Source organism: Gracilinanus agilis, chromosome 2 (genome assembly GCF_016433145.1).
Source record: "Gracilinanus agilis isolate LMUSP501 chromosome 2, AgileGrace, whole genome shotgun sequence".
Lineage (NCBI taxonomy): Eukaryota > Metazoa > Chordata > Mammalia > Didelphimorphia > Didelphidae > Gracilinanus > Gracilinanus agilis.
The window spans coordinates 134,119,899-134,134,354 of NC_058131.1; the positions used below are offsets into that span (position 1 = coordinate 134,119,899).

Below are 14,456 nucleotides of genomic sequence, written 5' to 3' on the forward strand. Positions count from 1 at the left end.
ATTTTATAACTATTCAGTTTGATAACATTCTGGTCATAATTACAAATTGCTTTATGAAATGGGTGGAATAGTTTGCAATTCCACCAACAATGTATTGTGGTCCCTGTTTTTTACCACCTCCACATTTCTTTTCTTTGTCTCTTCCTTTAAAAAATTCCTTATCTTCTGTCTTAGAATTAAATGCTGTGTACTGGTTCCAAGCCAAAAGAGCAGTAAGGGTGGGGCAATGAAGATTAAGTGACTTGCCCAAGGTAACAGAGCAAGGAAGTGTCTGAGGTCACCTTTGAACCCAGGTCCTCCTGTCTCTGGACCTGGCTCTCATTCCACTGAGCAACCTAGCTGCCTCCATCATTTATGTTCAATGCTTCCACCTGTCTTTCATGTTCTAAGCATTTTAATGCTACAAACTGTTATTCTGATATAGTTATGTAATCTTATTTGGATCTTACCATTTTTGCTGTCAGATAGATAAAATAATGAATAGAGGATTAGATTAGAAGATATGCTAGGAAGTTCAGTAGCTCAGACAGGAAAATATAGCTTGAAATTGGAGTAAAGTTGTGTGAACCCAGGCAAGGCACTTAACCCCAACTGCCCAGGCCAAATCCCTCTACTGCCCTGAAACCAATATGCAGTATTGATTCTAAGATGGAAAGTAAAGGTTAAAAAAAAAATCAAATCAAGGAAATTAGAGTGAAGTGATCAAAACTGTTAACAAAGACAATTTATCAAGTATAGAAAGAAAAGTGGAAAAATGTGTACTAAGGAACTGATAATATGTTTCTCTTTGTTTTATAAAGTGTTTAACAAAAAACAGGGCTAGATTACTTAGTTTAGAGAAATTATTCTTTAAATGATATCTAGTTTTGTGCTTTTTTCAAAATAAAATTTTTTTTACCATTTTTTTAATGTTTTTTTTTTTGCATAGTGTATCAAAAGTGAAAATTGAGGAAAATAAATCTTACTTGTTATATTTTATAAAAGAAAAGTTGTAAGGAAGAAAGGCAAGTTTAGTTTAAATATATGGTGTAAATAACTGATGGTTCTTTCCTTTGTCAACAGTTATATTATAACTAGTGATAGAACTAATATATGAATGCTTTTATTTTAGAAGATACATGATGAACGACACTTGGAAATTTTTACATAAGAATGAGCTACATCAGGCCATAGTTTGAAAGAAAACTAGGTTGAGCCTTAAATTCAAAAATCAAGATGACTGAATAAAACTTTTACAACTATATTTATGTCAAACACTGTATAGTACAAATAGTATTATACATGTATGCATTCATCTAGTAAATATAAAAACACACACATAAACCCTGATGTGTTTCTTCAGATTTTTGGTAATTTCTCTAACCTCAGCAAGCTCCAGATTTGAGTGGAATGTGAAATTGTAGGCTGCATGAAGAAGTTTTTTGGGACATGAAGTAAGGTGGTAGTGGAAATGAAGAATAAAAATCATTCCAAAGAAATCAGTTTGTTGTCCCCCTTCAATCTAGGGAGGTGCTATATCTAACAAACCATTATTAAATTCTTTGCAATAGAGTAGTGGCTCTCAGAGTATGGTCAGGGGACCTTAAAGGGTAAAATTATTTTTACAATAACACTACAGCATTTAAATTTCTAATATGGCAAATATTAATAGATATAATCATATAAGTAAAAATTCTTTTTGGGACCTCAATTTTTAAAGCTAGACAAAAAGTTTGAAAACCTCTGCACAGAAAAGTTAAAACTGTACCTCTGCACAGAAAAAAGTCAAAACTGCTGATAGCTATTATATATACAAAACAATATATAAAGAGATTTTTAGAAGAATCAAAAATCAACAGGTACCTTTTTGCTCTTCTTCTGGTTCCTCTTCATCATCACTGGAGGATGCTAAATAGGCTTGAAAATCCATGTCAAGAAGTTCATCTTTTTTAAAATTTCTGTTTAATGTTTTAATCCTTTCATGATCAGTCTCATCCCAGGTGATTTCTACCTTTAAAAAAAATATAACAAATGGATGGAAATCTGGAAAATATGGTAAAGCCTGAATTTTATAGTACATGTACAAGTATCTCAGGGTCTATGCTATGTTCATCTGGACATACATATTTATGTTTTAAGCTGATATAAGGCATGATAAAACCAATTTCTGAATGTTCCTTTCCAAATTACATGACACTTGTGGCAAAGAAAAGTGTTATTAATCCCTCCAATTCATTTTAAACTTTTGTATTTCCCCTTAGTTTTGAGAATCTTCTTTCTGCCATTTTGCTAAGGGATATATAGGGAGATGATAGTACAAAGGAAATGTAAAATAAAGAAAAAAAACCAAGAGCAAAAAACTAGATTTAAGAATAATAAAATGTATTAATTTGAAAATCATTCTCCCTCTCATGTGATTTAGCCATATTCAAATAATACTTAGGGCTCTTTTACATTATAAATCTCATGTGGCTCCTAGAAAAAGTATAGATGACCATTGCAAAACAGCTGTGTATTTTGAATCCATTCTATTTCCAAGAATGCTTATAATGTGTCATGGAAAAAAACCCATCTTATCTTAAAGTGTTTATAATTAACATATTTTCTTAAGTATAAAATTAGAGTTTAAAGAACATTTGTTTCAGGTACCGTTGATGTTCCCATTGCTGCAGATGTGAAATATTTGGGTTTATATGTTGTTAAATCCACTTCTAAGGCTGAATCTTTTGGCTCCTCATCAAATGTAATATCATCTGGAATAAACCTAAGAAGCAAAAAAAAAAATGCATTAAAAAGACTATTTTAGCAATAAACAAAAATTTTAGATTCTTTAAGTTAAATTTTAAACATATATTCTACATGTAATTTAAAGGCAACAGTTTCAAAACAGTGTAACAAACCAATGAGTGTATGTTGGTTGACTGTCATCTTTTGTAATTGAAGAGGACCAAAACACCACCACTATATTGGGTTCAATATACAGTGTATCCAACTGTGGCTGGATGATTTTCTGCCAGTGCCTCCCATGTCTCATAACTGATACTAAAGTTCTTCAGAGAAACCTTGAGGGTGTCCTTGTATTACTTCATCTGACCTCCATGTGTGCTTAGATATATGGGCATCTGTATGTATATAACAGAAAGATTGCCTAATGCAGTGATGGGCAAACTTTTTAAAGAGGGGGCCAAAGGAAAAGAAATGCTCATCTGTCAGTCTGTTTCTAAGGCAACTCTTTAGATGTTTCATTGTATCGTATCCTACTCATTGTATTCGTCAGATTAGGATTAATGTCACAGGGCCAGATAGAACATTTCAGGTGGCTGAATCTGGCCTGTGGGCCGAAGTTTGCCCGTCACTGGCATAATGGACAGAGTACTAGACCTGCAGTCAGGAAGACCCGAGTTCAAATCTAGGCTCCAACACCTAGTTGACCTAGCAACTCACTGAACTTGTTTGCCTCAGTTTCCTCATCTATAAAATAGGAATAATAGCACTTCCCTCCCAGAGTTGTTGTGAGGACCAAATGAGACAATCATCTTAATGTGCTTAGCACAGTGCTTGGTATGTAGCCACATGGTTTTAATGTTGTTAGATAATTCGTTTTTTTTTTTTTTACTTCTATTTCCCTTTTATTCCTTCTACTTCAGGTGATTATTTATAAACTTTATAAAATATAATTCTTAGAGTGTTAGATATTAATTTAAATCCTACATTTATGATGACTAGAAGTGGAATTTAGAACCCTTAATTCTCTCTGAGTAAATTAGTTTGAAAAGAAACCACATTTCTCCTGCTATGGTTTTGTGTTTTTTTGTTTTTTTTTAAATCCTTACCTTCCATCTTGGAATCAAAACTACGTTTGGTTCCAAGGCAAAAGAGTGGTAAGGGCTAGGCAATGGGAGTTAAGTGACTTGCCCAGGGTCACACAGCTGGGAAGTGTCTGAGGCCAGATTTGAACCTAGGACCTCTTGTCTCTAGGCCTGGCTTTCAAACCACTGAGCTACCTTGCTGCTCCCTCCTGCTACGGTTTTTTAGCCTTTCCCTTCCAGGAGTAGTGACATCTTCGCCTCTCTGTCTTGCTTCCCACTGCTGTTGCTGTCTGTTACTGCCCCTCGATTACTGTCTGGGTGGTCCTGCCTGCCATCTAAGCCCCTGCTCCTCCTGCTCCTCCTGGTAAAGTATTAGCCCTGCTTTCCCATGCATTTTTAACACTTGAATGTAAAGCGTGGGTGTTTCTTTTAGGCAACAATTAGCCTCTTAAAAGGCTTTTACCTTAGGAGATGCTTCTGACCACATGGCAGTGGAAGCAAATGGCTCCCTGGCAGTTTTTACCCCTAGGGGGAGGGGAAGGAAGGTTACTCTTCTAAACAGGAAGTAGATGTGCAACCAATTTAATCAGTACTGCTGATTGCAAGCATGGCCTATCTCAAACAGCTCCCATTCCAGAAGTACTTTACAGAGCACACACAGGTCAAAGCTTTGGGGTATCTTCTCTTACTACTGTTCCTCAGTGCACTGGTCCTTGTGATTAGCTTGAGTAATCCTGAGATTCATCTCCCTACACCCTCTTGCCATTTTGGCCTGCCCAGTCTCCACAACACATTTAATATAGGATTCATCCACACTATGCTCAGTGCAGGTATGGGGAACCCCAGAATTGTGACCAAAGGAATCTAGATGGATGATGATACTGGGGAGGGGAAGGAACCTTAAAGAATCTGGAGGTGAATTTTTAAGACTTTTCAGACTCCACTGTTAACACTTTCAATTTTGTTCCCCTCCAAATAGTGAAGTCTCTGTATTGGAATTGGAAAGAAGGACTCTTGAATTCAGTGCCTGTAGCCTGTTACACATATTGTATTTGTTGATTGTTTGCTTTAAGATTTAATTTTGTTTTTTAAGTTCACATATTAATCTGATCTATACTATTCTATTACACTATGTCATTTTAAGTTACTGTGTTTTGGCCATTTAACTAAATATTCTGTTACATTGTCTTTATTTGTATCTCCCTATATGACTTGACTGGAGAAAATACCATTGTAAAAGTCCATAAACAACTTGTGCATACCCTTTTCCATGGCAAAACCATAGGTCCTTATGGATGCTGGATTTGTCACCAGATCCATCACGGTCACATGTTACCTAAATGACCTTTTGTTCCTTTTTGCCTTTGTTAATTGTCACATAGATAATGATTGATAGATTCCATCAAATTAGTTACAACCTGTTTACAACCTTTGGAAAATTCAATGACCTAAAAACTTAAATTGATTTTATGGGGTTTTCATAAGTGATTTTTCAGATGCCTCGTAGCATCACTACCTCTGACTAATCATTTACCTACCTTTGAGTTGTTTATGACAAAAGGTAAAGGATCCATTTAGTAGTTGAAGTGAATAGTATTATTGTATTACCCACCTCCACATTTATAAAAATGTAATGGGATAAGACATATAGACATGCCTTTTACGGCTGTTACGGTCTCATCTGGGAGATGGGAAGGAATTTCCTAGGTGGTGTGGTACCCCTGTATGGCTCTTGAGAAGGGAGCATTATCCATGTTGCCTAGTGGCTTCTGGATGGTTTTTATATTTCTAACTCTTCAGTTTACTCTACCCTTGCATCAGAATGATCTAGAGTCTTGGTGATATTTTAGACCCAAAAGGTTTTCATCAGCAGTACTGAGGTTTGTTTTTTTCTGGGCTTCTCTGCCACTTTATTAAAAATATCTCAGCCAAGGCTGAAAGATTGGCTAGATCTGGAGAATTTATGACATGTACTCATAAGCTTCAAATTGGCTTTTTGTCAATACTCCTAGCAATCATTGGTTTTGTTTTCTTTCTTTTTTTATTTCCCTCATCCCCAAATTATTGTAATTTCCCCTTAGAATATGCAAAAGTGTATGTGCCAGGGGGCAGCTGGGTAGCTCAGTGGATTGAGAGTCAGCTCTAGAGACAGGAGGTCCTAGGTTCAAATCTGGCCTCAACTGTGTGACCCGGGGCAAGTCACTTGACCCTTATTGCCTACCTTTTCCACTCTTCTGTCTTGGAGCCAATACATGGTATTGACTGGAAGGTAAGGGTTTAAAAATTTAAAAAAAAAAAAAAAAAAAAAAAAAAAGTGTATGTACCTCTAGTTATAGATCTTTAACATATAAGTTGGTAAATCTGGGAGATTTCTACATGCTTATTTTCCATGGGAATAATAGGAGGGATTGTGTAATTAGAATCTGTTACCCTAAGAACTATGATTCCCAGCACCCCACTCTTCTCACGTTATGTGCTGACATAGGGAGTTATAAATTTTGTGTAGCCTTGCCTCAAGGAGATTTATTCTAATGTGGAGAGATAGTTAGGGAGGTGGGGACCCAAAAGGGTCATTTTGTTTGAGAAGTTACAAGGCAGGCTCATGGTTGCTATCCTCTGAACCAAAATAACATCACTGGTGATGTCTTCTGATGTGTATATAAATTGGATTTAAGTGAAAAAGAATCACACAAAGTCGTAAGCCTCACTCTTCCAGAATCATCCAAGCCCAATGACAAGATAAAAGTCAAGATGATTGGTGATGGCTGAGGATATAGTGAATGACCCTGGCTTCTTCCATGTCTATCGAAGTTCTAAGAGCTTCACACTGCCTGCTTTCATTCCCTTCATGGCCATTAGAATAAATTGTTCTCACCCATCTCTTCTCCAGGGTTGATGCCTTCATCCTTTGGTGTGGCTCCTGTGCATGCTACACCTTCATGGAGCCACGGGTGAGAATTGGGAGGCAAGTGGACACCAGAGGAGGATAAGCATCACCTGAAAAGGGATCAGGAAGGCCTCACACCAGAGGTGCACTTCCCTGAAGACTTGAAGGCAAGTAGAGACATAAGGAATTAGAATGCCACACCTTTCCAAGTAGCAATGGCAATATAGAATTGGTTATATTTTCAGAATTAGAAAGAGATGGGTGGAGTAGTGTATGGCAGCTGATGAGATGGTTGAGCAATAAAACATGGCTAGAGTTAGCCTAATATAATGGGTCATCTGAGACATTAATTAGGACTTTAGAGTTCTTAGGATAAGATTTCTAGGAATGAAAGGATTTTATCTTTGAAGGCATAGTCTGGGACAAGGTCAGGTGATATTAAGATGAAAATGTTCCTTATCCTTGTAAAAAGAGTTTGTAATAAACACTTTCATGAATCTTTTTTTTCACTTTGCATTGGTGGATTTTCTTCTACTAATTTTATCATTAAATGACCATGGATGACTACTCTGATGGGTATCTCTTCCAGCCGCTTTAAATAAGTTTTTCTGTCTATTGTTTCTTGAAATGAAGATGCTGTTCATAACCTTCCACCACCATTTTTTTCTTACAAATTTTCCAAATGAGTTTATATTCTAAACTATTTCGCCCCTTTGCTGTCATTTCTTTTCTGGTAGGCTCTAAAGAAGATATTTTTTACTTTTATTTTAAAATCCTTACCTTTTGTCTTAGAATAGATTTGAGTAATAGTTCCAAGGTAGAAGTAGTAAGAGTTAAGCTATTGGGGTTAAGTGACTTCCTTAGGGTCACACAGCTAGGAAGTGTGTGAGGCCAGTTTGAACCCAGGATCCTCTGAGCTCCAGGCCTGGCTCTCTATTCACTGAGCTCTCCTTGCTTTTTTACTTTTAAAAAAAATTTCTCAAATATGAAAACTGATTTCCATCAGTTCAGCTCCAATAAGAAAATTCTTAAAACAGGTGATAAGAGTTTCTTTTACATGTTATTTCTTATTATTTGGGATCAAGTTGCTTAAATTTATTAGGTTGGAATTGTTTTAAGTATACACTTTATTTTTCCATTTTTGTGTGTTTTTTTTGTGTGTGGTTTTGTATTAATTTTGATCTTTACTCTAAGCTGGTGTTTTCTTGCACACAAAATAGCTGAATTAGAAATTATTTCCATTGTAATAATAAGTAACTTCTGGTCGGTTATAAATCTCTTTTTTTAAAATATTAGTCTTTGATGACCACATATAGGCAAGTATGTTGGAACATATGGTTTAGGAGTAAGGAATGAGCAAGGTCAAAGATTGTAGCCTACACAGAAGCTTCATGCCTATAAATCATGAATAATTTATTCAAGACAAGAATTTGACACTCTCTTCCAAGCTTACTACCTTTGCTTTGAATTCACTGGATTATCCAAGTATATGCTGGCTTAATCTGGAGGGTTTTACAAAGTTTTAGCAGATCCTCATTATGCTCTTTTAACACAAACTATCATGAATACTGTAATAAGAGATGTCCACAATGAAAGATGTCTCTTGCCATCTATATACACGCAGTAAAATTAATCCTCCCTACTCCTTTATTAGCTTTTTCAAGGAGATTTTGTAAACTGTTCCATCCATTTTGCTCTAACTTGCCCCTGTCTTTTGACTTTGTTTATAGTGAATATGTCAAGACTGGTGCCAATTCAGTTTCTTTAGAAACATGTCTACTCGGTGGTTACTGATTTTGAAATACCAACAGTTAAGTTAAAGTTTATCAATAGTCCCAAAATTATGTGATTCTCAGCATCCTCTGCCTCCTTTTCCACCAGTCTGCCACATTCTGCCAAGTGGTCACTATAGACCTGGAAGGGGCTGCACAGGATAAAAGGATATTTTATATGTTTCATAGGTTTCTGTGGCTAACAAAATCATCACCAAATAACCAAACTATTGATAAGTCTTTCCTAGGTAGTTTTTAATAGGACACTGTCAATTTCTATTACTGTACTCTTTGAGTTTTTTCCATTATAATAGAATCTGTGCTATATTGACATAGCTTTTGAAAACCTGGGATCCCCTCTATAGCACAAAGAGGCCCTGGAGCAGAACTTGATGAATATGTATGTGTGTATTTAAAATTAAGGTTCCTAGCTATGGGACCCTGTGTAAGTCACCTAAACCCTATTGCCTAGCTCTTACCATTCTTCTGCCTTAGAACCAATACATGGCATTGATTCTAAGGCTTGAGGCAAGGGTTATTTAAAAAAAAAAGGCTTTCAAATAACCTTATTACCCAAATTACTCAAGTTAGTGAAACACTGAAAATTGGTGAGCATAGTTTCATTAATAATGAGCCTTGCAGTATGCATCAAAAAAAATTCAAGATTACTAGTACAATCCTAGAAAATTTAAATCTTCACAGTGCATTAATTTCTTGTATAATAGGGATTTTAAAAAATCTTTCTTTTCTATCTTAAAGTTTTGTTGCAGGAATCAGATATCTCACAGATGTGATAGTGTTTTCATAACGTTCTATACATAAGCAAGGTATTATCGTGAAAATAATATTCATACATTTCTTGAGCATTAATGCTGAAGCATGCTATTTATTTCTTGATAGGAGGGTGCTGAACTCAAGATAGAGAATAAAACATACATTTTTTGACACAGATAATGGGAGAATTTGTTTCACTTGAATATATGTATCTTTAGCAATGGCTCTTTTTCTTTCAATAGAGTAGGTGGGTGGAAAGTTGAAGAGGAAATAAGGTAATTCTAAATTTCCTCAAAAAAAGAAGAAAAAGGAAGAGGTCATTCTGAGGTATCTTTTTTTAAGGCAGAGAAGATAACAGAAAGAAATCCAAAAAAAGAAGCACAAACAGGACATGTTTCAAATCTATATGTTGAACTAATCATATACTTTAGAAAGTAACCTATAAGTAATAGAATTATCATGTGTAATATTCTTTTTTCCATTCTACTTTGTATATTTATATGTCTGCTTTATTCAGTGTTTGCTAAATTCAGATTAAATATTAATTTAGAAATAACATTTGAAATCAATGCATAAAAATTTTCTTATGGATTAGAGTACAACTACTAGAAGCAATTTCACTTTACATATTTATCCACTTCAATGACTTTGAAAATTTTATGTCATGTAAAGGAAAAAAGAGGCAGTTACAAATGGAAAGTACCCTGTGTTTTGACTTTTGCTTTGCTGATGCTGTATAAGAGAAAAATGAATGAAAATGTGTCTTCTTGATGGCCATTAACCACATTTTCTAAACATTGAACTCTCCACCAGAATTGTTTAAATCCTTTATGGCATTTTCTCAATAAACAAATTAAAGAAAATAATTCTGAAAAAAGCAAGTTAACTATGATTAATTCACGATATTTTAAACGAATGAAACCGTAAGAAATTTCTGAAAGCCATTAAAGCAGGGGTCGGCAACGTATGGCTCGAGAGCCATAACTGGCTCTTTTGAGGGCCATATGGCTCTTTCAGCAGGAGTCATAAAGTCAATTTTTTTTTCAGGCGCTGTTACAGGAGCACACACTGTGAGCACTGTACGGCTCTCACAAAATTACATTTTAAAAAATGTGGCGTTTATGGCTCTCACGGCCAAAAAGGTTGCCGACCCCTGCATTAAAGGAACCCTATAAGCCCCCACTTTTTGAAACTAAGTAGAAAGGGATGGAAATACATTTATTTGTTCAATGAGAAAATGCCTTTCCAGTCAATAATCAAGCATGTTAAGTGTCTAATTTAAAAAAAGCCATTGTTTTTTTCCCCTAAATCTGAAATCCTGTGAAACATAAAAAGCCAAATGTCTTAGAAACAATACATTTTACCCCTTTCTGAAATATTTCATTTTGAGTACAAAGCTCTCAAACAAAACTAGGCTGTAAGGAGTTGATTTCTATCGAAAGTGTCACAGTAGACTGGTTTACTGGGCAACAAAAGAAATACTTTAAGATAAAATGGCACAGTAGTTCTGCTTCCTGTTTCCTTAGATTTGAGATTCAAAATGATCTGAAGTTTTTCAGTTCTGAGGCAGTGAAGCCTGAGTAATTTATGAAAATACTGCCAGACCCCAAAGACAATGCCAATACACCATTCACTCACCAGAGCAGCCCCTTCATTCCCTCTTTTTTCCCTTTCAGAAAAAAAGGAATTGTTACCAAACCTAGCCACCAAGCTAAATGACAGTTACCATCTCAAGAACAAAAATAACAATGTGACAAAATATGAATGAACATGACTGAATAACTATGGAATGATCATAATGGAGTTTCACTTATTGTGAAGTATGACAAAATAAATATGAAAAGTGTGAGGAGATTTGTATGAACTAATGCAAGCAAAATAAATAAAATCAAGAGAATGATACATACATTGACTAAAAGAATTCAAATTAAAATATACCTATTAGAACCCCGAATAAATGAAAAACCAATAAAGGTCCTAGAAAATAGAGACAAGCAAAATTTCTCTTCTGCCCATGGGAGAGAAGTGGAGAATTACTGTTATTGGTGACATTTCTTCTTCATTATTAAAAATCTAGCTTCGGAGGATATGAAATACCAGTGAAAGCAAATTTAATATAAATATCTCCATCTTAGTCCAAAATAGAAACATTGTGCTCTAATGTGCAAAACAAACTAAAGATGAATAACTGGAGTTACCTTAGATCTACAAAGGAACAGCTACTTTCAAATTCCAGTCCATCGCAGTCTTCATAAATTTTACTGGCTGTTTCTGGAGAATCACAGTCTACTACTGCATAAAAATATTTTAGTCTCTTGAATTGATAATCTCTTAACTTTTCTCTAGAGGTCCTACAGAAGGAAAAAAAACCCATTAAGTACATCTGCACATGTGTGCACACACACACATACGAGTAGAAATCTTTCCTTTTAAAATATACAGATTGTCCAAGAAAAATACATAAATTAGCCATCTCTTTAAACCATTTTTTCATGTTCTGGCTTTTATTTATACCAAATTCTTCAGTATAACCAATTTATTTTTCTTAAGGCACAAACTTTCCAACCAATATTGTGAATGAAATTTGGCCGCTTGTAAGTCAACTTGAGAACTCTGTGCACCATTATCTATAAACTTAATTATACTTTGGGAAAGGTATTTTTGTTACCATATATAGCTTTCTAGAGTGAAATCACTGGAAGAAATCATAGTATTAACAAAATACATCTAGATAGCATTAGGCATAATTTAAAAAGCTATTGATTTGGCAAAATATTTGCACTAAATTCACATTTTCCATAAGTTCTAAAATGTGTTCCTATCATGAGTTTTAATTTAATTTTCTTTAATGATTATGAATGTTTTACTTAATGATACCAAATACTTTGAGATTTCTTTCAGATCCTTACTGTTAAGCTTTACTAACTAGTACTAATGGCTCCACCTAGTGTTCAAAACGAATTACTATTGTACTGGATCATCACTGTGTACTATAGATGGTGACCTTTTACTATTTAAATCCTAAAAATTGGAAAATAGTTTTGGTTAATGTTAGAAAGCAGAGTTTTAATAAAATTCTATGAAACATCAAAATATCTCTGTGTTCAAGACCAATAAAGATGAATTTGAAATACAGACTTTGTGGAAGGAGATGCATTATGGCTTTTAATCACAGTAACATGAACTAGATGAATCAGATGTCACTTAAGCATTATCCTTTATGATCTGGTTCATCATGATTTAGTTAGCCAACCCCCAGCCTCCCTTTTTAATAGAGATAAGCTTTAGCTTAGAACTATCAAAATGGTAAGAAAATTTAAATTATGGAATCTGGGTTAATATTTTTTTTAACTGATTTTTATTACCAGTCTTTTTCAGTAGCATTCTCAGGAATACTTTGTAATTCTTTAGGACCTTGAACACGTTCTTCCTTCATTCTCTCCTTCCCAAATTCTGAAGGATAGATCTGAAAGAAATGCAGAGAACAACTTATAAAAACAGTTTGTTTGAAAGACACAAGCTACCTAATTATGTTAGACTATATGACCACACAATTCTGTTTACTCTGGAATCCTTTACATTTAAACATTAGGAGCACAATAAGATACATAGTTGGGTGCAGCTAAGTGGCTCAAAAGATTGAGAGCCAGGTCTATAGACGGGAAGTCTTGTGTTCAAATCTGACCTCAGATACTTCTTAAGACTTGTGATCCTAGGTAAGAAATTCACTGCCATTGCCTAGCCCTTACCAATTTTCTGCCAGGGAACCCATACAGTGTATTGATTCTAAGACAGAAGGTATGGGTTTAAAAAAATTATATAATCTAAGATATATAAATGCCACAAACCAAATAATATGGGGGGGGGGGCGGGCAAACACCTAAATTTGTGATGTCTTGCTCATGATACATAACTCTATCATTGTAAACACAGAGTTGCAAGGGATCTTAGCAACACTTTCATCTTACAGGTAAAGAAACTGAGGATGAGAATATTAAGTGACTTGTCCAAGGTCATATAGGTAAATTAAGTGGCAGATCCTATGATTCCAAACTGAGCATTTTTAGCATTTCCTCCATGCTATTTCTAAGAATATCATTAGCTTTTGAAAAAAAAGTATTGTTGAAATCAAAATACATTTTGTCAACTCTTAAGTCTCAAAAAACTTATTTCAATACCTCATATACTATATATGCACAAATATATAGTGTTCAAAATGAATTATTACTATACTGGTTTTTTTTTTTGATATTTCCTTTTGGTTTCATAAAGTTGATAACCAAAAGAAGTGTGCTTAATTTATTTTTTTTTTATTTCTAAATTCCCTCCTTTTACCTCTTACCCAGTGAAGAGGCAAGAAATATTATACCCACTATACCTATGAAGTCATGCAAGATATAGTTCAGCATTAGCTATATTCCAAAAAGGCAAGGAAAAAAAGGAAAAAAATATGCTCCAATCTGTACTCTGAGTCCATCAGTTCTCTATTTAGAGGTGGATAGTACTTTATTTCATGAGTCCCTTGGAACTGTAATGGATCACTGCAGTGATGATGTTATTAAGTCTTTCACAGTTGATTACCTTTACAATATACTGTTACTGTGTAGATTTTTCTCTTGGCTTATTCCTTTCATTTTGTAGCACCTCACATAAGTCTTCCCAGATTTGGCCATTTCTCAATTGATGGACATCTCCCTTGAAGTTTCCAATTCTTTGCCACCACAAAATAGGTGCTACAAGTTTTTTAGTACATACAGATTCAAATCATTCTCCCTTTTCTTTACTCTCCTTAGGGTATAGACCTATTAGTGGTATTGTTAGATCACAAGATATGCAGAGTTTTATAACCCTTTTGGCCAAGTTCCAAATTGTTCTCCAGAATGAATGGATTCATTCACAGTCCCACCAACTGTGCATGAATGCACTGATTTTTCCACATCTCTTTGATATGTAATTTTCCGTTTCTGTGATGGGTGGGAGGTGGTACTTTAGAGTTACTTTAATTTGCAGTTATTTAATTATTAATGTGCTAGTTTGCCAACATGGGTAAATAATGTGAGATGTTGGTCTATACTTTATTTCTGCCAAATAATCATTTTCACAATAGTTTTTGTTAAATAGAAATTGCCCCAAAAGTTGGGATCTTTGAGTTAATAAAATACCAGGCTACTATGCTTATTTGTCTCTGCATTTTGTGTACCTAATCTGTTCCACTGATCAACTATTCTATTTCTT

At 34.7% G+C, this 14,456-nt stretch overlaps 1 protein-coding gene across 2 annotated transcripts in view; it reads right to left on the bottom strand.

Moving 5' to 3' along the window:
- The window catches only part of ESF1 (ESF1 nucleolar pre-rRNA processing protein homolog), a 99,792-nt gene that overhangs the window by 72,320 nt on the left and 13,016 nt on the right, over positions 1 to 14,456 (bottom strand). For both annotated transcript variants that reach the window (XM_044663411.1, XM_044663412.1), the window contains exons 5-8: positions 12,587 to 12,687; positions 11,420 to 11,572; positions 2,629 to 2,743; positions 1,843 to 1,990 (exon numbers count right to left, since the gene is read on the bottom strand). In XM_044663411.1, the coding sequence (XP_044519346.1) occupies positions 1,843 to 1,990; positions 2,629 to 2,743; positions 11,420 to 11,572; positions 12,587 to 12,687 (517 nt within the window). The remainder of the gene's footprint in view (positions 1 to 1,842; positions 1,991 to 2,628; positions 2,744 to 11,419; positions 11,573 to 12,586; positions 12,688 to 14,456) is intronic.